Source organism: Rhipicephalus microplus, unplaced genomic scaffold (assembly GCF_043290135.1).
Source record: "Rhipicephalus microplus isolate Deutch F79 unplaced genomic scaffold, USDA_Rmic scaffold_15, whole genome shotgun sequence".
NCBI lineage: Eukaryota > Metazoa > Arthropoda > Arachnida > Ixodida > Ixodidae > Rhipicephalus > Rhipicephalus microplus.
In genome coordinates, this window is record NW_027464588.1 from 5,389,685 (window position 1) to 5,413,647 (window position 23,963).

At 45.2% G+C, this 23,963-nt stretch overlaps 1 protein-coding gene across 1 annotated transcript in view; it reads left to right on the forward strand.

Annotated features, from left to right (window-relative positions):
- The window catches only part of LOC142784734 (solute carrier family 41 member 1-like), a 29,624-nt gene extending 11,433 nt beyond the window's left edge, over nucleotides 1-18,191 (forward strand). Inside the window, exons 4-9 of the mRNA XM_075883235.1 lie at nucleotides 3,194-3,326; nucleotides 4,957-5,103; nucleotides 7,091-7,226; nucleotides 8,072-8,145; nucleotides 9,905-10,185; nucleotides 17,919-18,191. Coding sequence (XP_075739350.1) covers nucleotides 3,194-3,326; nucleotides 4,957-5,103; nucleotides 7,091-7,226; nucleotides 8,072-8,145; nucleotides 9,905-10,185; nucleotides 17,919-18,191 — 1,044 coding nt within the window. The remainder of the gene's footprint in view (nucleotides 1-3,193; nucleotides 3,327-4,956; nucleotides 5,104-7,090; nucleotides 7,227-8,071; nucleotides 8,146-9,904; nucleotides 10,186-17,918) is intronic.
- Nucleotides 18,192-23,963: the final 5,772 nt, after the last annotated feature.

Consider the following 23,963-nt stretch of genomic DNA (forward strand, 5'->3'; position numbering starts at 1 on the left):
TTGGTTTGCGTTGACAACCACTCTTTGCAGGTCGGCGTCACGCACCAGTATCTCCGGTATCGTGCATATCACTACCTGTACCTAAGGAGAAATGGTGCACATGTCGTCAACTCTTTTTGCCAGTGTGGTCACTAGTCCTGCTGTATCTTCATTTAGGACATCACTTAAACCACCCAATTTTATCACGAGATTTCGTCTAACAGCTGTAGTCTTTAGTTTTGCGCTCGCTTGCCTCATGACTGCTGCCAGCTTGCGTCCTGGGAACGTTCCTACTGCGACCTTTTGTCACCTCTTGCCCTCTCTTTGATTGCTTCTGCACATCGATTTCAATTCTAGTGCCCGGCGATTATCACGTGCTGTGACTTTTCAGCCGGAGCATCCTGCACCGGGGGAGGGGGTTCTCTTGCATCTGTGACGCCAGCTGCTGTGTCCCCTCCCAGCCCAACCACTACTTCGCTGAAGCTAGCTTTTGTGACCATTCAACCGACAGAAGCAGTTTTTTTTCAAACTTGCTTGCTCTTTCTTCTCCGCCGTTCTGGTTGCCGGTGCCCTACCATTCTCTCCGTCGGCCGCTCCTTTGCTCACCTTCGCTAGTGCCTCCTCGTTGGATTTGAGCCTTTCTCTCAGCCTTTGTTTTCTCTTGCTCTGTCGCCAACGCAATCTCCAGCTCGGTGATTGTCATCAGCAGTTCACTCTGGACAGCCACCATTTTCGCAATTTTTTTTTCTTGATCTCACTTTGCCTACACTTGGCGGCAGCCTCCACTTCATTCGCGTCTGCAGTTGGGTCTATTTTCAAACCCACCCTCCGTCGTGAACATTTTACAGCCTTTTTAACAATGTATTTTTGACACCCATTGTCCTTATGAATTGTCCCAATCGATAATTAAAAAACACGGCGTACGACAAACCATGCCCCACGAAATAAAGGAAGTCTAAGCTCTACTACACAAATTTGCGTGTTTGGTGTACCTGCATCTCTCCCACGAGGTGGCAAGAGGAAAAACACACACACAAACAATTAAATACCTGGAGACTGACCCTGAAAACGCCGTGCAATGTAATAAGTGTTACAAAGGTTTTAACTGTTGCTTTATAGTTATAAATCAAGCTCGAAACATGAAAAACCACTTATCGGCGCAGTCAATTGGGAGCGCCCAAAAACACATCCATTCACCGTGCCAGTCCAAACTGAGTGGGGTAAGGGTAAGGGCGCCACCTGGAGGTGTGTTAAGGCGTTGACAAAATCGCATTTCAGCAGAACACACCGAATGGTAAGAATGCTTAGAAACGACGTGTTGAAGAAATTAATGGCAGATGCGATGGTCATATTCCCTTGCTCTCTATACCAAGAACATGAAAGGACAGTGGTAGATATAAGTGACGTATTTTTAAAAGCGTACAAAACAGGTGACTATGGCACAGGGGATAGTATGCCCAGAATATGTTGTCCTAAACCTAGGGGTGATGTTTTTAATTGTCAATAAAAGAATATTTTTTTTTGTTTTCCGATTGTGAATATTTTTTGACGTTATTTCCGTGACGTAAATACGTCACTGGAATGTTAGTCGACCCCGGAATAAAACTCTTTTGTGTCAAAAACAACCCTCAATGTAAATGCTAACGTGGAAGGAAAAGCATGGCGACAACCTCTTATTTCAAAGATTGCTGCTGCTGTAGTTCTAATCCAGTACAGCTCGAAATCGATGAGTGGACAGAGTAGAAATTGAGAAATAAGTGTACTAGTGGAGTATGCGTATCAATATAAAAGTTGAGTATGTCAAGATTAGTCCGGCAAAATCACACATGAAACATTTTCTAAGGCGAATCTAGAACATGAGAAGCAGCAACTGGGAACCGAAGTAAAAGATTAAGGTCACATGAACCCAGCGCTTTCGTCTTTACTTCCGCAAGCACGCTTGATGTCAGCGTAGTGTCACTTGCGCGCTTATCACGAGGCCTCAACCACATAAAGAAATCGCATAAACAGTGGTCTCAGACAATGTTGTCAAGTTTTCACTCACGATAACTATTCTACTATGTGACCAATTCTTCGAGTTTCCTCCGTTCATAACTGTAACACCCTGAGATTCACGCCATATCAAACACAGTGCGTGAAAATATTCAAATCATAACTACAGTAACTAGTATTTTGTGCGTTCAGTGCTGTTTGGCCTGGAAAGTGAGGTCATTACTAATCACCTGTTTACGTGCAGAGGTTGAATCACTCATTCATTATTCAACTCATTCAGACTCACAATAGTCTGTTCTGCCCATGACCTTGAGTCCAAGGTAATCCTGTTGAGAAAAAAATTTGTGAGCCAGGTTTTAGTGAGCCCTGCATGAGAAAGCTTTTTTTAATGTGAAGCATTTCTTATAAAAGTTCAGTGACATTGAGCGTATCTATCTATCTATCTATCTATCTATCTATCTATCTATCTATCTATCTATCTATCTGTTATACAATCTCCGACTTTTAGCTCTCCTAGCCGTTTGAATAATGGTATAAATACTAAAACTGGCATGTGATATCATGACTATATTGCGAGCATATATAACTAATCATAAAATGAAAAACTTGATAGCTAAGCCATTAATGTCATGATTTAGATTACATGCTTTTGCTGGTCTTGTGGTGGTTTCGTTCACATGACACATTGCAAAACTGGTGGGGTATCACATAACTGCCTGACGAAGATCCTAACCTGGAAATCGTGACATGCATATCATAAAAGTCATGACTAAACTCCACGCTCGTGTTGCACTCGCACTTGTTTCGCTTACTTCACATATACCAAATTTAGTATCACGCCACGTGAGCAGACTACGAAAATAAATGACACGCCCAGACATGATAATCATGACAAGCGCGTCATGTAAAACATGAATACATGCTATGCTCATAGCGAACTCAGGGCCGTTTAGCTAGATCTACATAAATCAAATTTGGTATCAAGTGGTGTGAATAGACAGCAAAGGTAAATGACACGTCTAAATATAGCAATGATGGATGGAAGTCGGGTACTGCATAATTTACGTCCGTCTGGTAACGTCGGTTTGGTAATAAAGTGAGATATTGACCTTCCTTGTTAGTGCTTCGCATGTCATCGGTTCCCACTGTATGTGGGATCGACTATTTTTTAATGAGTCTGAATGAGCTACAGCTTGTTTTGTCGATCTATGTTTACGTGCAGTGCCAGTCGACAGTGGCGACCTTTCTGACATGTTCACTCACCGTCCTGAAAGGTCTGGCGATTGACGGTCTCTGGGACCCTTCCCACATCGCCGTCCTCTACGCTGGAGCGCTGGCCGCTGTCAACACCGCCAGTCTCTTTCTCAGTTGCGTATTTGTTTTGCATAGCCTCAATCACCGGAGAACTGCATATGGGAGCAGGAGACAAAAACAAGTATTGCGATTGTGTAGCATTTAAAAATATTCTTGAGAAGTTTAGAAATGCACACATAAATATTGATTTGACAAAACTAGAAATAGGCACGGTGTGTTACATAATGTAAACAAATTTGAAAAGCGAGCGAATTCGTAGGCATCAAGAAATGAGGAATATTGTTGCGATGACACACATGTGAAAATGCACATTCATATTGCGGTGCTCTATTTCGGTGCCCACAGAATTGTACACCACAGGCGTTTAAAACCAATAAAACTAGAAGGCACGATTGGAGGTGAAATATAAAGACGGAAAACTTCATTAGAACTCATTTTGACAATCGTCTTTTAATACACTAGGTTGATATTTTCAACATTTTATACAGAGGCATATGAATTGGCCGGCTTAATATATCGGGAGCTTGCTTGCTGTGCGAATGGTCACGCTTCCTCAAGCGGATAGGGTCAAGTGTCACTCATCCATGTTCTGTCATTTGTGCGTGAATATTTTGAAATATCTATGTACACATAATTAGTGGATTCCATTCATATCGCATTACTTCACGTATATGTGCAGGGCGTCTGAAAAATGTGTCTAATTTTGATTAGAGATCAGAAAATTGCGCTATTTGCTTAATGTCTACACAGTCTTCTCTCTAGCCAGAAGAATTTCAGAAGGATTGACTACACAATTTGGAATAGTACTCAGGAAACCTACATTATTCACCTTTTTAATTAGCGGAGTCAAGTAGTTAAGTGAACTGGATGCATTGAAGTCCTTGATGTGAAGAACACAATGCTGCTTTGAGATTTTAAAAAAAGGGTCGCTCGTAATAACTATGCAGGTTACACATCTACACAAAAGAGTCGGTAGGTAGTCGACATACCACCCCCTCATTTTGATTTCACTCTTTCGCGTTTCGGTTTTGGTTTCACCGCAGAATTGGGGATAATTTCATGTATTTGCAGTTATATTACAGATCGTTTTTTTGTAAAATCTCAATGCGGACATCGGCTTTTTGCATAAAGGGCTTAAGTTCTGCCTTTTGACCTAGCTGTCTAACTACAGTAGTTAAAAAGCAAATAATGTTATTGCCCAATTACTGTTCCAAATAATATCTTCAACCCTCTTAAGATGCCTGCCGCTACAGAAAAACCAATTGTGAAGACATCGAGCAAATTGCGCCTTTCCATGAAATTTTAGGAGTATAACTTAACTAATTAACTTAACGCGTGCATTTGAAAGTGTGAGCTCAGCTTCATATCACTGAACAAATGAAAGAAAAAACTTTGAAGACCTGTAGAGAAAGTTTTTTTTTTCAGAACTATTTCTTCGCGAGGCTGTAAGGCGAAGTCAAAGACACGTCATAAAGATCCCCTTCACCGCTTTTTAGTACACTCATCTAAGCACAGTAGTTAACTTGCACAAGGGCATGTCAACAAATGCTCTCTTTAACCACTATGTTAGCAAATTATACATTTAGGAACATTCATCTACATACTGCCCTAAGAGATATAGCAAGCTGACGTTCTGTACTTTTTCAATTCCTGTATTTTTTGTTCACACAGGCTTCGCGATGTCCACGGTCGTAGTGCTGTCCACCAAGTGCGAAAAAAACCCGGACAACATCGCGCCGGCCATCGCGCCTTCGTTCGGCGATCTGACCACGCTTTTCCTGCTCTCCAGCTACCCGTCTTTAATGCTGTACCATCCGTGTGCGTCTTTGCCACGACCTATTTGATTGCGAAGCATTTCTTAGCGAGCTTCGGTCACTTTCAGCATGTCTATCTATCTATCTATCTATCTATCTATCTATCTATCTATCTATCTATCTATCTATCTATCTATCTATCTATCTATCTATCTATCTATCTATCTATCTATCTATCTAGCCGCCTACGACATTTAGCTCTCCAAGCCGTTTCGATTATCGATGCCAAACTTGGTATGGCGTAACATGACTATATGAACATATCTCACTAGTCATAACATGGAAATCATATCATGTGTGTCATGGATATCATGATTTACATTTCATGGTCCTGCAGCTCTTGCGGTGGTTTCGTTCACATGGCTTCTTGCAAAACTGGTATGGCATGACATTATTGCATGGCAAACACAAGGAACAGACCCTAACATGAAAATCATGATATGTCTATCATGTAACAACCTGACTATATGCCACGCTCATGATGCCTTCGCGGCCTTTTCGCAAGCGTTCCATCACCAAATTTGTTATTACGGTACGTGAGTGGATGACGAAGGTGTGTGACTGGTGCAAACATGATAATCATGAGATGCGTGTCGTCATGTAAAAACATCACTACATGCCAGAGTCAAGGCGCCAATACATTTCGACGTGAATGGGTGCGCGTGCTCGCCAGTGTTCATTTTGTCGCGTCGAGCCGGCGTTGGTGCACGCCAGGCACTGGTGCTGCCGTATACTCGCAGGCACGCGCCGCGTTGTATCGCTTTGACGCATGTGCGTTTCAGCGTGTTCGGCATCCCTCCGTCACGAAAAGAGGGAGACGCAGTGTTGTCTGGCTAACGCATCGGCACGAAATGCAGCATGCCGCATTTTACACCGGTTGCCGTCGGGCCGCACTGACGGACGCTGATCGCGCCGGTCGCGCCTGGCGTCAGACTATAGAGTGCTCGCGTTCTTCTAACGTAACGTCGCTTTACCCTTCGGGTTCGCGTCAACGCTACATTGGAGTATATTGGGCACTTCATGATGCGCTCGCTGTCGTTTTGCTAGCTCTACATATACCAAATTTGGTGTTACGTGACGTCAATGAATGACAAAATATATGACTAGTCTAAAAATGATAATCCTGACCCACGTGTCATATAAGAGCATAGCGTGCTCGCCACCGTTTCGCTAGCTCCACATATACTAAATTTGGTATCCTGTGACGTCAATAGACGACGAAGGTAAATGACACATCCAAACATGATAGTCATGAGACGGAAGTCATAGAAGGCATCATTTGCCTTCAACTCGTCAAGTTGGGCTGATTTCAAAGTGACATATTAACCTTTCTCATTCATGCTTCGCACTTCGTCGATTCCCACTGTACGTGGGATCTGCCAACTTTTATCAGCATTGTAACGACCAGGTCTTGCAAAAGCAAAGTAAAGCCTGTTGATATGCGTTCTTGTGCAAGTTACACTACGCTTGTTCACTGCGCACACGCTTACGTGCTTGCCGCCGTGCTTCAGGTGTTTGGTTAGGTGTCGGGCCCACTTGCTATAAGAATAGTTGATATCGATTGATCGCAATGTTTATTATACTGACACCATTGGTTCTGATGGTGCAAGTTGTGGTATTATATGCGTAGCCTTCAGGCACAAGTGCGACCGCTCTATGCTAAGTTTTGCATGCGTTCAGAACACGAGCTGTTGATGGATAGGGCCACTTAACGTTGATAGTATATATTTAAACGTGCCAGGGCTAGTGGACAAGAAAGTGTTGCAAACAAAGGCCAGCAGTTATATACTAAAATCTGTGTGCATCAGTTGCGCATAACTTCAAAAGTGTTGCTGTAGCAATATTAATGATTCATCTACGTATAATACAGCTCACTTTCATCTCTTTTTTTGCACTCCCGTCTGTTCATGCATGGTCGCACAACGAGGCAGCACCGACTGTCCCATTTCCCACGCTTCTACATTCAATATGCGCTTGACGGTCATATGCAGATCTGGCGCCGCTTGTGATCGCGGTGTGCCTGCTCCTGCTGCCAATGTGGATAGTTCTGGCCCGACGCAACACCGTCTCCCGGGAGGTGCTGCGCGTCGGGTGGCTGCCAATTATTATCGCACTCACGGTCTCGAGGTAAGTGAGCAGAGAACGCACCCATTGCTCATTAGGAAAGCGAGTGTTACACTCAAAGCTTTTGCGTTCATTCAGGTGAAATTTCTTCCCGTAATTTACGTCTAAATCGGCTTTCCCTGCTGTTACTGTTGCTGTTCTGTCTACTAATAGCATTGGCAGCAGGCCCCGCTGTGGTGTTCTAGTTGCTGAGGAACTGAACTGCTGACCGGAAGGTCGTAGGATCGAATATCGGCTGCTGTGACTGCATTTTTTGGTGGAGGTGAAAAATGATGTATGCGAACGTGCTGAGATTCCTGTGCACGCTAAGGAAACCCAGGTGGTCGACATTCTCTGAGTCCTCCCCTGCAGCATCTCCAATAATCATAGGGTGGTTTTGGGGCGCTGAATACCACATATGATTCAAGCATTTGCAGCAGTTTCTAGGTTATTCTGTACAAATCAATTTTATGGGATCATTCTATTTTGTTTTGTTCTCTATTTCTATTTAAGTTTTGTATGTAGCTATTTGATGTGTCTTCTACCTGGAATGATGTGGAATGGGATAAAAAGAATTGTTTTAAATAAATAAATCCCAGAATAACCAAACCAAACGGGTAAACATTAAAACCACAATAAACGAAAATAAATAATATTAAAAGCAGTCCTCATTTCAGACACTCAGCATTTGCCTGGTCACCTATAATACTGGTTCGTAAACAAGGATAATTTAATAAAATTTCGTAATGGCAATGTGAAATATTCGAAGAGGCTCCAAGTGTAATCACCCGACAATTTGTAAAGCTCTTCGTACGAAAGCTCCTAAATACAAGTTGCTAGTAACTTTTATTGCACATGCGTTTTTGCAGCTTCGGTGGGTACATCCTGGATTACGCAGTATTCGCTTATCCGCCAATTGCCCTGCACCTGTCTGCAGTAAATGGTGAGTCAGGCTATTCAAACACTAGAATCCGCCCCGTTCTACGCGATGGCTTTAAACAGTTACTTTCGCAGCCGAGTACGTGGCTGCACCATACGTTCGGGGCTTGAAATGATACTCTCCCTTAGTGATGACTTGAGAGTGAAGTAATTAAAAAAACAAATAAATAGCGCTTATGTAGTGTCTCTTCTATTTTTACAATATGCCAGCCAGATGTGCCAGATCTAGCCGTTCGTCGCCCTCTCCAGATCTTGCCGTTTGCCTAGCTTTGGCCTGTGCTTTGCGGTTATGGGCGAGGTAGCCCATCATGTGGTGTCTCACAACGTAAATCAAACGAAGTATTGTTTTGTTCGGTTGTGTACAGATCCGTGGGGCAGCGTCCTACATTCCTGCTGTTCACAATGTTGGCGCTCACGCTGCTTCTGTAAATGCTACGGTGCTCTAAGATAGCATGTTGGCGTTCATGGCGCTATGTAAGCAAACAATGGGGAAGCATCATTACGACACTACTTCATGCACTGACTTCAAGAGCACCATGAGGTGGCATCGGCAAGGCTTTGAGCCAGAAACCAAGGAGCACGAATGAACGAATCTGACAGATGTGTAATACTTGAGACATAAATGTGTCCAATATACCTACGAGGGAAAGTGCTTGAACGCACGTGTGGCGCAAGCAGCTTCACATGTGGCGACGCATCACGACCACTCCCTGAACTAAGGTGGACCGATGGCTTCCGTTGAGGAGCGTGCATTCGCACTGGCTCTGAAAGAAATGAAGGAGGCATTGGCTATTTCTTCCTTTATAGATTAGGCTTTGACCTGAAAGGTAAACGTATCTTCACAGAGGTATCTAAACATTTACTGCGCATTTCCACAATGGCGAAGGAATCAGGGTGGCAGCAACAAATTTAAGTTAACGTGAAGAACAGCATGCAGCTCGAACATGCCGCGCGCTGCTCAAGCAGAACAGACACACGAAACGGACATACAACAGGAGAAGTGCCAACTAAGAACTGTATACCAGCTTCTCACTAATCGCTGGCTGCTCAGACACAAAGGAACGCGCATGAAACGAACGCTCAAGTATACACAGAACCAGTGGGAATCAGCAGCTCTCACAATTGTTACCTAGTATTTCAGCAGTGCACTCCTTTCGCAAAGGCGGCCACTGCAGTGAGCGAATTGGCATTTGTGCTCTCCGTAACTTCCACACAAACTAGCTGTGAAACATTTCAACCACCCGCATCAAGGGCACGCCCACACGAGCGGCAACGTCTTGCAGAGGAGTGCTCACTCGTGCGGACCGTGGGAACACATTCAGAGGAAGAGCGATGACCTCTAAAGTTAAATCTCAAGCGCACCCTTCTCGCTATCTCACCAGTTATATAAAGTGAACGCGCTGAAGTGCCACCGACCTATGATCACCGTCAACAGAAAATAACATACATAAATAGCTCACAGTTAGTGCACTGATTAATGTGCGTTCCGTGGTGGAGTCGCTTCGCTCCACACGCAGCGGAGCTATATATAGGTGTCATAGGTGTGACTCATGGTGACGGAGATATTTGTTCTTTTCTTCAAATTTTTCTTGGTCATCTGTGCGTGTATATTTCACAACGTATTACTCTCGACAGAAACACGTGAGTGGAGTGGTGGTGTAACCCGGCGTAAAACATTTTTGTGTAAGAAAGTTCGTTTCGAATCACGATCGAACCAACCATGAAATACTCTGCCTCGTTTGTCTGACGCTTACCGATTGCAGCGCTGGGCGGCAACCTGGCGGCCGTCTTCAGCTGCAGCTTGTCCAGTTACCTGAACCAGTTGACGCCCCTGGGAGATATACCATTCGGGGAACACGTCTGCGTGGGGCCCCTACAGATGTACTACCAGGGTGGGGAGATGGCCAACGTGGCCTACGTGCTCGTCGGCGTCGTGGTGCCCGGCCAGACGCTGTTCGCTGTGCTCTCTAGGATTCTGCGCTTCGGCAAGGTCTCCATGACCATCACCTTCTTCGCAGCGTACTGTGGTGCATCGCTAGGGCAGGTGGGTCCTCACCGATGATGTTATGTAATTACGAAACAGGAAAAATTCACTTTAGTTTAGACACAGGAGAAAAAACATGAGTTTTCCGCACCTGACCATCCGGGCTACGAACAACGCTGACAAACACTCCCAGGTGTCGACGCACAAATACACCCGATAAAGTAGACAGGAGGACAACAGCCGCTGTAGTTCAAATCGTTGAGCATTGGACGCCTTATTCGATGGCTGCAGCTGCGGTCTCGGCGGGGCCTGGAGGAAGGAAGAAAAAGGAAGGGTGCATCATCACACGAGTGAAGCCCACCGTGTCGGCTCAACACATGATTAAAATGTGAGAGCATGCGGTGGGATTTTGCAACTTCGGTGGCGTTTAATTTTTGAGCCTGCTGCGTGAGCCGGCTGGTCTGCACCGAGCAAAAAGGATTTAGGATGAAATATCCTGCCTGTCATACTCCGCAGCGCACTGCAGTATCGGCAAGAATCGTTCCGTACTTGTTGGGCTGACACTGATGGCTTCAAAACGGTCGGCTTGCCACTGCTGGCTCAATTACGTCATCCTTTCTTCTCGTGTATGCCATTTAAAATTCTTTCTTTCAACTAATGAAAGGTCAATAGAAGATTGACACGTCGCACCTTCTATATTTGTCAGGTTACGATACCATACCCAGGAACTCACTAGCTGTAACTGTAATCGTGACACGTTCCAAATTCTTTCTTTCCTAGAATTAACTGTAGTGGATTGGAACAAATAGCACGGTAAAAGGTTGATGCAAGATTACCTCTCGCAATTTGAATCTCACCTTCGGTAGGAAGCAATTATCTTCTCTGGCAAGAATAATTTTCGTATGTTTATTTTTTCTCTTTTACCTCGTGCTAACTCATCTGTTGGACCCAAAAAATGCTGGACTAACGCTTCTTGCCCTTTAGTTTTGTTCATCAAAGCACACGTGCAAACAAATCTATTGTTTCCTGCGTCTTTTTTTTATTTTGATGCACCTATATAATGCACCAAGCTGCCAAGATCGTGTGCATGATCACAGTATCAATCAATAAGCGTATAAGTAAATACGTATACAAATACATACCTAAATAAATAAGGAAAAACTGAAATAAACAACTAATGAACTGGCAAGCTTATGTTTCAAGTAGGAAAAAACCAGAGATAACTATCACCAAGTGAAACTGGTATTTGCAATTAAACAGAAGCATACTTGGCTTGTACTAAATCATCGCGTCCGGTGCTTCGGTGAATCGCGTCCGGTGCTGGTAAACTTAAGCCCGGCGAAAAAATGCGCAGCCTAAGCACCAACAATAAGACGTGCTCTCTTAGGCAATTAAACTACGGCTTTGACTCACTTTGACCCTCCACGAGTCGTTGGCGCCATCTATTTGAGAGACTCGTAAACGCACTCCAGGGCACCAAAGGTGAATGGTTGTGTCGGTTTTCCCATGTTCGCTGATTCAGTTTCATATATAAACTGCCCATGCTAGCAGGAGGGGTTTTCTTTTTTGCATGACTATATTGGTATCTTTTGTGTTCGTAATTTTCAGTTCAGTTTTTCCCGGGGGGGGGGTAATGGCCACATAAACTTTGGTAGCAATTTTAATGTTTTCAGACAGTCACTAATGCATTACAGGGAAAGATATTATGAGAGCACAAGGGCCTTTGGGCCGTAATTGTCCATCGCCGGTGTTTGTATCCGCTATCGCGCGCTGTGGAAAAAAAGAAACAAGCGAAGTAAATAAAAACTCCGAGGCACGACTGGGATTCAAAACCAGGTCCCCTGCCTGCCACGCCAGTAAATTACCATTAAGCTACACCGGTGCTTGAAACCTCATGCGTGAAACGTTGTTTCAGATTAACACTAGGTAGCTTTCATGTCGAGAAAAAAATCGCGTTATTATAAGTAATAAATTGTTCCAGAACAGCGAAGAAACAACCAGACATCACACAATGCCAATGGCGTTATGACCAAGAATGCCACAGTGGATGCCTTACTACCACAAATAATTGTTATTTATGGCATAATCGCTACCCTGAGAGTGTGCTCGTAGCACTTACACAATGTATGAATAAAAAGATGTATTTAGCAATGCCACTCTTGCAGTTTTCGCGGTGACAGTGCAGCGCGTCTCGCGCAAGCCGGGTGTTTTTTTTGCTTGAACAAGAAGTCAAGATGAGGTGCTGTAACTGCCCATCGGTCATCATGGCGTTTTAAGCCAAGCCTGAGGCCTACGCACGAGGGATGGAGGATGCGGTGATTCACTTTAGCCGTTAGTTTATCAACAGCCAGTTCATTATTAATAATATTATTGTTCTTGCCTAAGAATTATATCATTATTATGAATGATATTTATCATTATATCATTAATTTTTTGTTGTTGTTCTATGGGTGGTTTGGCGTTCCGATATGAGTGCAAAAGGCGACGCGGATGCCTCCTAGACAGACTCTTCAACAGACATATTGCATGCAACACTTCACCAGCGGAATAAAAAGAAAGGCGAGACAAAAAAAACACTTGCTAGTCACATTCACCCTTTTCAAATTCTAAGTATCCGGATCATATACTCTACAAGGTAACCCAGAATTGCTTCATCTAGGCACGTTGTTCTAAATTTACCGTTCTAAATTTACCCGAGGCTATCATTATTATGTTCAGCCTTCACCCTCCAAAGGTTGATATGTGGGGCTTAACGCTTCAAAACTAACCCTCCAAAGGCCCTTCACGAAGGTATGTAAAGTAAGAGTTCAAAACTAGGGTGTAATAGTGCGAATCGAAAGCAATGTATACGTAAAAATTCCAACAAGAAGGTACAGAGGTAGGTTATGACAAGCAAGAGCAAGAGGCCGTTTTAGATGCGGAAGCATCTTATACTCGCGCCTTGTAGTGCGCCGTCCGCACCGCTTCTCGAACATTCGACAGCTGACGCGCGCGCATGCGCCGTCGCGCCGTCGCCCACCATCTGTGCCGCGCGCGCTTCTCCTTCGAGAACATTCGACAGCTGACAGTGCATGCGCCGTCGCGCTGTATATATACTCAAGGTCGGCGCTCGCTCGCTCAGTTGCCGCTCGTCGGTTGGTTTGTACGGCGCGTTGACGTCCAAGGTCGCGGTGAAATGAATTCCAACGAATCCACAAACACAATGATCGACGTCCCTTCGACCAGCGCCGCCCTTTCGCATACGTGTGTACGTGTTCACTCATTTAACAAGCCCTCCTACAACCACGTTAACCAATTTAGCCATCGACCCAAGTAAGTCGCAATTTAACACCCAATTTCACAACCACGTGAACCAATTTAGCCATCGACCCAAGTAAGTCGCACTTTAACACCCCGTTAACCAATTATATGCTCCGCATCCTCCTCAGTGTTCCCCCGAGGGAAGCTGCGGGCAATTTTTTAGACAAACGCCACTCTCTGCAATGTATAACAGAATCAAGTCCTTTTTATTGAAGTACGATACATAAAATGACGCGAGAGACACGGTTACTCTGGAAGCTTGTTGTAATAAAAAGGGCGACAGGAAATGCTGTGAAGAAGAGAGGGGAAATTTTTAAGTACAAGTATAAAGTATAGGTCAACGTTATTACACCTAACTAACTACATTATTCTGGCAACAAAGTGTCTTCAAGATTGTATAGCCACTTTTCGTAATAGCACCTGTCCTATTCGAGTTCCGCCACGGTGGTCTAATAATTATGGTGTTCCAGTGTCAGCAGCATGTCTCTGGATCTTATCCTCTCTGCATCGACCCCATTTTCGATAGAAGTGAGAAACCTATAGGCCAATGTACTTAAATTTAGGTGGACGTTGAAGAAGCACAAGGGATTGGAATTTACGATAATAAAAAATTTGAACCCTCTCCTCGAACGGAAGCCTGAAAGAGTGCGAAACATCAGAGTTTAGCATGTGTGGCGGGACGGTTTGAAAAGGCGCTAACGCGGGTCATGCGGTGAGCGCTGGAAGATTCGTTTGAAGCGATGGCTGGCGTATGTCTAGTTTCTTCAGAGGGGACACGGGCGCTGGACCGGAGCAGGCGCGTGTTTCGCCTTGATGATCGCCGCCTTGTGATCGGTGAAGTGCACGCTGAGAGGTTCCTGCAGACATTCTGCGTCGCAGTTGGCTAAGGCCAGATCGATGCGCATTCCTTTTATTGTGGTGGGTGATTTCCGTTCCGCCGACACGCACTTCAGCGAGTGAACGTCTAGCATGTAATCGACGAGCCATTCTCGTCTTCCTCCGCTGACGAAAACGTTGAAATCTCCCGCGACTATAAGAGGCACATCGACATGCCTCACTTCAACAGTCAGCGCCTCCTTCAGACAGCGCTGAAGCTGCTTCTTCGGCAGGTTGGATGTGACGTAGAGCACGAAGATCGACACGTCACCGATGCGCAAGGCAACTCACTCGGACCAGATGTGTCTTCAAAAAAGCCCTTATCGTTCTTACACGTCGCCTCTTGTTCGCCTAGCGGAGCCCAGCGCTTGCGTACGGGTGCTTCAGTGGAGGCGTGTGGCGCTTTTGAGACGTTGCCAAACGACGACGACGTCGAGGATTCGTCAGCGTTGGCATTCCGCTGTCGGTGCTTGTACTTGGCTTCCTTCACTCGCGTCTCGTCGGTGTTGCCAACGCGTTGAAGACGCTTGCGCTTCGCTTCTTTGGCTTGTGTCTCGGCGGTGTTACCAGCGCGCCTTCTCCATTCCCGCCCTCGCACCTCGTCGGTGTCGTTGATCTTTCACTTCCGGCGCTTGCATTCGGCTTCCCTGGCCCGCGCCTTGTCGGTGTTGCCGTTGCGACGTCGCTATGCGTGAACGCGATCGGCTTTGCTAACTCTCGCAACGCCGAACAACGCCCGGGTTTGGCCAAATCACTTCAGCGCATCTTCCAGCGGGCGAAGCAGCTAGCCTCGCTTTCTGGTGTCCTCTCTATTTCAGATAAACGGGCCAAAAGAGTGTTAACTATACTCGGTGACAACTTCCTGTGGCAGCACAGCCAAGGCTACGAAGCCCACACACGCCCTTTTTTACTACGCTTATGCTGTACCACGCTGTAGTGCCTTTGTTTCGGCGTACATCGTCAAATAGTCCGCGGCTGCTACGATCCACTTGTTACCGGCAGATGTCAGCGAAAAGAGCCCCAGTAAATCTATTATTACTTGATCGAATGTCACCCTAGGTGGTTCGAGTAATTGAAGAAGCCCCGCGGGCTTCAGTGGCAGGGATTTGTGGCGTTGACAATCCCGGCGGATTTTCTCGTATCGCTTAACAGATGCGTAAAGCTTAGGCCAGTAGTGCGCTTGCCGAACTCGATCGAGCGTTCGAAGGGAACCTATGTGACCAGATGTGAGCTCATCGTGGCAGGCGAGAAGCATGTCGTCACGCAAGTCAGTTGGCACACCTAGAAGATAAGTTCTCTCAATGCTGTTGGAGTTTTTCTTAAACAGGGCCCCATCTCACAGGCATAATGACGACAGACTTCGAGAAGTACAATGAGGTATGGAAGAGTTACGTCTTTCAAGTTTTTGATAACTGCACGTATTTCGTCGTCCGCGTGCTGTCGTGTAATCAGATCGGTTGTAGTAAGGGTAGTGTAGTACTACCGTCATCTTCGTTGTCGTGGCCACAAACTTCGACAGGGGCGTGGGACAACGAATCGGCATCTTCGTGCTTGCGGCTGGATTTGAAAGTGATCGTGAAATCGAATTTCTGCACACGAAGACTCCATCGTGCCAGTCACCCGCACGGGTCCTGTAGGTTGGCTAACGCGCACAACCAATGATGGTCGTTCACTACCTTGAAGTGGCGTCCATGATGGTAAAGCCTCAACTTCATCGTGGTCCATACAACAGTGAGGGACGCTTTTTCTGACGTGGAGTAGTTTAGGTCGGCACGGGAAAGAGGGTTATCACTTGCACCATGCCCTCTTGTAGTTGGACGAGGTCAACTCCAAGACTCACGTTACTGGCGTCAATATGAATCTCACTATCAGCATCTTGGTTAAAAGTGAGCGAGGACTCGCGGTGTCTGCAAATGCTTCCGTAGTTCAGAGAAAGCTGCGTCCTGTTCTTCCTCCCAGACGAATTACACGTCTTCACGAGTGAATTGAATGAGTGGTTCAGCAATCCTAGAAAAATTGGCTATAAAGCGGCGATAGTACGCACAGAGCCCTATAAAGCCACTTACTACCTTCCTCTCACGTGTAACGGGAAACGAGGTCGCGGTGGTGCTTTCGTCAGGGTCTGGTCGAACACCATCCACACTGAAAATATGACCGAGAAACTTAAATATTTTATAACAGAAGTGGCATTTTTCTGGCATCAGCGTAAGATTAACAGAGCGGAGTGCTTCCAGCACTGCCTGCAGACGCTTTATGTGCTCCTAAAAGGTAGCAGAAAACATGGCACCATCATTTAGTTATACTAGGCACATGTGCCACGTTAGACCGGTAAGAACAGCGTCCTAAGTGCTCTGAAATGTCGCAGGTACAGAACAGAAGCCGAAGGGAGGTACTTTGAATTTATATAGGCCCTCTGGTATAACGAAGGCGGTTTTTTCGTGTTGTTGTTCATCAACTTCGATCTGCCAGTAGCCACTATTCAAGAACATCGATAAGAAATACTTAGCCTACCGCAGTCTGTCGAGGGAATAATTCACGCGGGGCTGCGAATAGGCGTCTTTTTCAGCTACGCTGTTGTTTTCTGTAGTCTACGCAGAAGCGCAATGAGCCATCTTTTTCCTTTACGAGAACAAACGGAGATGACTACAGCAGTCTTGGAAGGTTGGATAACGTCATCTTGCAGCATCTCTTTAACGTGAGGATTTATCACGTCACGTACCTTTGCCAAAACGCAGTAAGGGTGTTGTTTTATGGGTGAGGTGTTGGTATATGCAATTATTCGGTATTTGGGAATCAGTGTCTGACCAGCCTGCGAGTTGGATGCTGAGCACTCTTTAACTCTATATAGCAGTTCACGTATCTCAGTCTGTTGCTGTTCCGAGAGGGTGAAATTGACATCAACTCTGCAAGTAACGAAGTCACGTCACTTGGTGTCGGTCGAAGCTTGTCGTCGGCTGATGTAGATGTGAAACGTTCAGCAATGTCTGCGACAGGGTAAGCTAAAGTGATGGCGGTGGGACAAAACAGGTGCTGGTACTCGTTACTGAATTTAGCCACAATATATTTGTTGGTGCTTAACGTTCCAAAACCACTGCATGTATATGCGAGAGACTGTAGAGTACGGCTCCGGAAGTTTGTACCACCTGAGGTTCTTGAACGTTCACCTAAATCAAAGCACATGGGCCTCAAACATGGACCTCAAGCACATGGGCATCCGTCGAACATACGAACGCTGGGGCTGTGATTTGATCGCATGGTAATAATATGTGGGGTTTATTGCCCCAAACCACCATATGTATATGAAAGGCGCCCTAGTAGATGGCTCCGGATATTTAATCCACCTTAGGTTTTTAGCCTGCACCCAAACCTGAGCACACGGGCCTGCAGAACTTTCGCCTCCATCGAAAATGCAGGCACCGAAATCGAGATACATTCCCACGACCTGCGAGTCAGCAGCCGAGTGCCCTAGCGACTAGTACACCTTAGCGAGTGGCGGTGTCAGAATTGCTGAAGCTCTCTGCTACGACATGCCTAATAAATATGTCGTGGCTTTGACACGTGCGACTGCAACTAGTAATATTATGCCGGAACAACCAACACTTACTCGAATTTTGAAGGTGCTGGTATTGCTGTATCTGGCGCGCCTCATCGTGTACCACCTCTGGAACTGGGGCGTCGACCCGGACAACGCGGCCATCCCCTGCCTGACGGGCTGCGGCGACTTCCTTGGCACGGGGTTTCTCACCATGGCCTACGCGTTGCTCTTCTACATGGGTGACGAATCGGCCGTTCAAGAAGAAGAGCTGCGCTCCTACGTGCCCGTGACCACTCATCTCACTGCGCATGCGTCGTCTTCTACGCCAAGTTACGGTGATTCCACCTTGTCCTAGCGATGCCACGTACTTTGCTCAAGCTGAGTGGACCAGGCGCAGTTTCAGTGCTCATTGCACATTGTGCGCTTTGATATGTGATGACAAGACCACTTTCTTGTTTTATTTTTCGTTGTTTATAAGGTTAATATGCTTTTATCTTTATTACGTCAATTATATTTGCGAAAATGAAAGCTTGCCGACCCTTTGGTTTTTTTTACTTTGTGCGTGTATGCATGCATACTTCGCAAAGCTCAAGTGTGCTTCGACAACGTACTGATATCATGATATCAGGTACGTGAAGACGTAAGTGTGAGTGTTGCGCAAGTTATATGGGTTTTCCGTGCAATATTTTGGATAAAAAGAACTGCATCCTATGTCTTCTTTGTCTTATTTTTACTTGTGATGGTACATTTTGCGAGCACTGTATAGTAATGAACATGAACATTTAGAAAAGGTTTTGGGATACATACCAGTGATGAATAACTTGAACTGCTGAAGGCAATGTCGACAATATTGTTACAACATAAGAAATTTACGTATGTGCATCTCTGTAGCGGAGAACAGGGTGGTGCGAGACGAAGAGGACTTTCGGTTGGTGGCAAGAGGAAATTAGTTTTTTTGGTAAGCTACCCAATTTTCGCCGATCCGCCAAAGTGTGTGTGAGCCACGAGTTTAGGATGTACATCTACATCTACATCTCTGGTGCACGTTCATTGTATACCTTCAAGTCGACCGTTACGTCGGCTCTGAATAAACCCCTCTCGTAGACGTAACAGAGTGGTGGAGGTGGTGGTTAACAGCACGTCAACGAACCACGGAGCCACAGCTGTTTGAACTTCGCCGGAGCTGTCGTCTTGCCGGTTTGCACCGACAACAACCGTAATGGCTGAGAGCGAAGATAACGGCTTCTCAACCATGCAAAGGTCAGTGCCGGCTGCACCTTGGTATCACTACATGGAACCCCGCCCTTTCACGGGAAGGGCAGAAGAAGATGTGGATGCGTGGTGACACATTACTAAAGGGTGAGCCAGTACAACTGCTAGGATCCCACTGACCAACTGGAAAATTTCACGCTGTTTCTCACGGAAACCACCCTGATGTGGTACGAAAACCATGAAGATTCACGTGGGATCGTTTCGCTGAAGAACTCGAGAAATGCTTCGGCGACTCTGATTCGAAAAATAAAAGCGTGGAGCGCACGTCGGGTCAAAGAGCTCAGGCTCCAGGAGAAACGTGTATTACATACACAGAGGAGGTTCTGATGCTCTGCTAGATCATATACCCGTATTTGTCTTAAGAGAACATGGTCGGACACCTTCTGAAGAGTATAGCAGAGGATGTCTACAATTTTTTGATAGGCAGGGAAGACCTCACTTCCGTCTCCGCCGTCCAACGTCACTGCCGTACTTTCGAGAAGCTGAAGACCCGTCGTATTGCCCCGAAATTCGGTAGGCTGGCAAATTGTGACAACGGTCACCAGCGTCGATGTGAGCCCGTCCGCCGACCTTGCCGTTACTATTCGGGCCATAGTACGTGAAAAGCTGCAGCGACAAGGTGGTTGGGTTGACGAAACCATTCCTCATCCGCCTACCCGTCCACCCTACCACACGGCGGCACCACTAGCTCCTTTGCAACCATCGGTATGTGTGACAGACATCAGTGAAACTAGAACTCCGTGGCCACGTCGTGACTCATTCGCGGCCGACCAGCGATATGGCCCAGGCCTTCGTCACGGCCCCGCCACACAGAGGTGGGCAGCCCCCGCTCAGCAAGCTCGTCACCGACCCTTCACAGCTGAGTGGTCTGATGATGATGATGATGATGATGATGATGATGATGATGATGATCCCTAATACTCCGGCGCACACCCACAAAGGGGGATCGGCCAAGAACCGGGCGGCAGGATCTTAAATAAAAGGCTTATGGTTTTTCAAACACAACGTAACTTTGGACTAAAAAGAAATATATAGAAAGAAAAGCCAAAAACTGAAAAACGAGTATATCTGAGCAGGGAGCGATGCAGGCTATCGGATGCGATTTGAGACAGAGGTAAAGGTAGGTCTAAAACGAACGATATATATATATATATATATATATATATATATATATATATATATATATATAGGCAGTTTAAAATGGCAATCGCTTTGTTTCATTTATGTAGTGAAATACCGCAGAGCAGACGTCCTTGTGGCTGTAACCGAATTTAATGCTGCGAAATGACAAAATTACTGCCACATTTAATTCTAATCCTAATTTTTCGACTGGAGCTACCAGGTATTTTTTCTGCTGATGAGAATATTGACGACAGAACAAAAAAAATAGTCTATTGTTTCCATTTCTTCACACGTCTGACATAAACGTGGTGCCTTTAGACAAATTTTATGCAAATATTAATTCAAAATATTAATTCAGTTGCGGAATATCTGCAACACAGTCTTGTAAAAGTGACTTCCAAGCGCCGTGTTGTACACCACTGTGTATTCCAGCGGCATCTTAGATGTGCGAAATCTCAATATTTATCCGTTGAGTAGCAGTCGTATTCATGCAAACATAGGTTTCTAAACCTTATTGCTGTCGCGTAAGCCGTATCAGGAAATATCGGGATAAGGGGACCGCTAAGACGTACTGTGGCTAGTGTATCCGCCATCTCATTGAGATATATGCCACGATGACCTGGTACCCATAGTAGCTGCAGCTTTTTTTAAGTTTGTCGGTATGAGTGTTCGAAACATGTGCATAAGTGTTAAGTTGGCTCCTGAAGATAAAGCAGAACATACTGAAAAAGAATCTGTAATTACGACTGCTTCCAATTCGCCCAAAGGAAGTTTCCGTAGGTCCAGTACAATAGCAAATAATTCTGCTATGAAGATTGGTGTGTAATCTGGGAGTCTAACCGAAAAAGACCAGTCAAGGAAACGTGAGAAGATACCTGGCCCAGCCTTTTCATTTGATACGAATGCATCAGCCGCAATTATGTTGTTCATGTTCACGTGTGCCAAGTTTTGCTGCAGCCGATCATTTAAATGTTCAAATGGCATTTGCTTTGCGTAAGAAGAATAAATATGCTAAAATTCTATTTGAAGATCTGAATTAACGTTTCTTGTTGAGAAAATATGTTTGATTTTGACGTTTAGTGGGTTCCAGCAGCGCTTGAACGAAAATGATCTGTAGGCAGTGTAATTTCGACCACCAAGTTTCAAAAAATAAGCTTGGTCCTTTAATAAAAGCATAAAACGATGCTCTCTGGGGCACAGTGTATAGATTTAAAAATGTTTGTATAGTAAACATTTGGAATCTATTCAACAATGACGGTAGACGCGCTTCCATGTATAGCACATTGTTAGCAACAAACTTGGGCAGTACAAGGCACAGTCGTAAAGCCTCCCTTTCTAATAGTATTAGCGGTCTTATTTTATATGTCGCACCAACCAAATATAGGACACAGGCGAATTTCATGATAGGACGATTGTACATTTTATAGACCATTACCAATGTATTTCTTCAACCCCCTTTTTATGTTGCTGAGCTTGCGTAACCACCCCATGGCTCGTGTTGCTTTGGACCCAATGGGATCAGTGTTGCTTTTCCAATTTACCGGGCTGTTATATATGATGCCTAAGTATTTGAGTGAATCCACCTGGGGAATCTGGTCTGTGCCATACATCAAGGAGATGTTGACAGGATCCCTGAACGAGAACGCTAGAAGCATGCTTTTGTTTACGTTCAGAGACATTCAAATTTTTTGAAGCCATTCCTATATCATGTTTAGGTATTTCTGTAATGTCTGACGAAGTAATTGCAGATCATTGTTTTTCGCAAAGAAAGCAATGTCTCGGCATTGGTTCGGCGAACGTCCTCCTCGTCTCGCACCACCCTGTTCCCCACTACACAGATGCACATACCTAAATTGCATATGTGGTAACAATATCATTAATAGGTGGTGCATAAAGCAAAACGAACAAGTGTTACAGCGTCATAAAGCACAGCCCCAGAATTAGCTGAAGATATTGAGGAAAATATCAAGGACACCAAAAGGGCCAGTTTCACAAGAAAAAAAGTATGCTCAATGTAACATTTACTTCATATCCAAATGAAGCAAATTTATTGGTTCTACGAGTTTCTAAAACATCTTTGATACCTAATATTACGGGAATGAGTACGCACAGTACGATAAAGTTACCTATATAACTAAAGAGCAAGCGTAATAAATTTTTTGTAAAACTCAATCATTTCAAAGTACTATACAATAACTCTTGGCGACGCTCCTAGTGATCTAACGTTGTGTATTTATCAATGAGCCCAAGACCGCATGACTGCTCAATCTTTTTCATTATCGGAAAACTCGCTCTACGCTATCGGTGAAGATTCGAACGTGATAGCGTTAAAAAGTTCAGGCTGGAGAAATTTTGATATGAGTAAAAGCTTCGTTTGTTCGCAGCTGAAATCACGACAAATGCCTAAACCTAAAATCTTGAACAGAACTAAACTGAAAAAAAGCGATGCCATCTGGGTAACTGTCGCGCTCTCCACCTGTGCCACGTTGTCTTTCTCCATGTGATGTCACCTCGCCGCAAAGCTTTGTCCAATGTATTGTACACTGTAACTGGTCGCACTATGTCGTCCAATATATTTTACGTTGCGATTCAAGGGGTTTTTTAGGGGAGGGAGGGACAGAGCATACGGTGCACTGGAGGTCAGTAAACAAAACAAAACTCGCAACACAAATACACATTTATTATCTGCTGCATCAAATGCAAGAATAAATGTGAATCGCCGTTGAGCTCGAAGTCAACAAATATATGTTCAAGACCAGGGAACAAAGTGAAAACGTTGTCGTTCCTTCAATATACTGTTATGAGTCACTATGTTTATTTACAGATGAGGTGAAATGGCGTTGTGAAATAGCAGCATACTTCTGAGACAGGCCTAGAACACTTCCACCCAACCACACAGTCCAGGCGCCGCTCCACTACTCTTCTTCTCCTTCCGCGCCCCGTAGGCTCGTGCATCTTCGTTTCATTTCCCCCGGTGGCAGACGAAGCTCGCCGAGCGAGTTAAATAGGCCTATGATGGTGCGGTTTGAGGCAGGCTACGTGAACAATTTGCGTAGTGCGCGAACGCCGGTTATTGGCTGTGACTCGGGCGACAACGTAATTCACGTCACTGAGACGAGTGACTATCACGAATGGGCCAGAATAGTTTGCTAGAAACTTCCGGTACAATCCTTTTCTACGAACACGAGTCCACAGCCACACGTAATCACCAGGAGAAAACTGTACGAGGATACGCTTGGCATCGTAGCTATTCTTGCTGTGTTCTTGCGAAGACAATGTTCGAAGGCACGCTAGTTGACGTGCTTCTTCAGCGCGACACAACGTCTGAGCGATGGACAGATCTTTCTGATGCGAGAAAGGTAATAGAGTGTCTAGAAAACTCTGTGGATTTCGTGCGTAAAGCGGAAAGAAGGGCGAATGTCCAGTCACTTCATGCTTGGTGGTGTTATACGCGTAAGTAACAAACGGTAAGACGGCGTCCCAGTTCCTATGGTCGGCATCAACGTACATCGATAGCATATTCGTGAGAGTTCGATTTGTTCTCTCAGTGAGACCGTTAGTTTGCGGATGGTAAGGGGTGGAGTGGCGATAAGAGGAGCCACAGAGGCGCAAAATTTCTTCAATCATATCGGCCATAAATTGTCCTCCACAGTCACTGATGACAACCCGTGGAGCACCGTGATGCAGTATGACCCATTGTAACAGAAAAAAAGAAACAGCGGCTGCTGTGGCC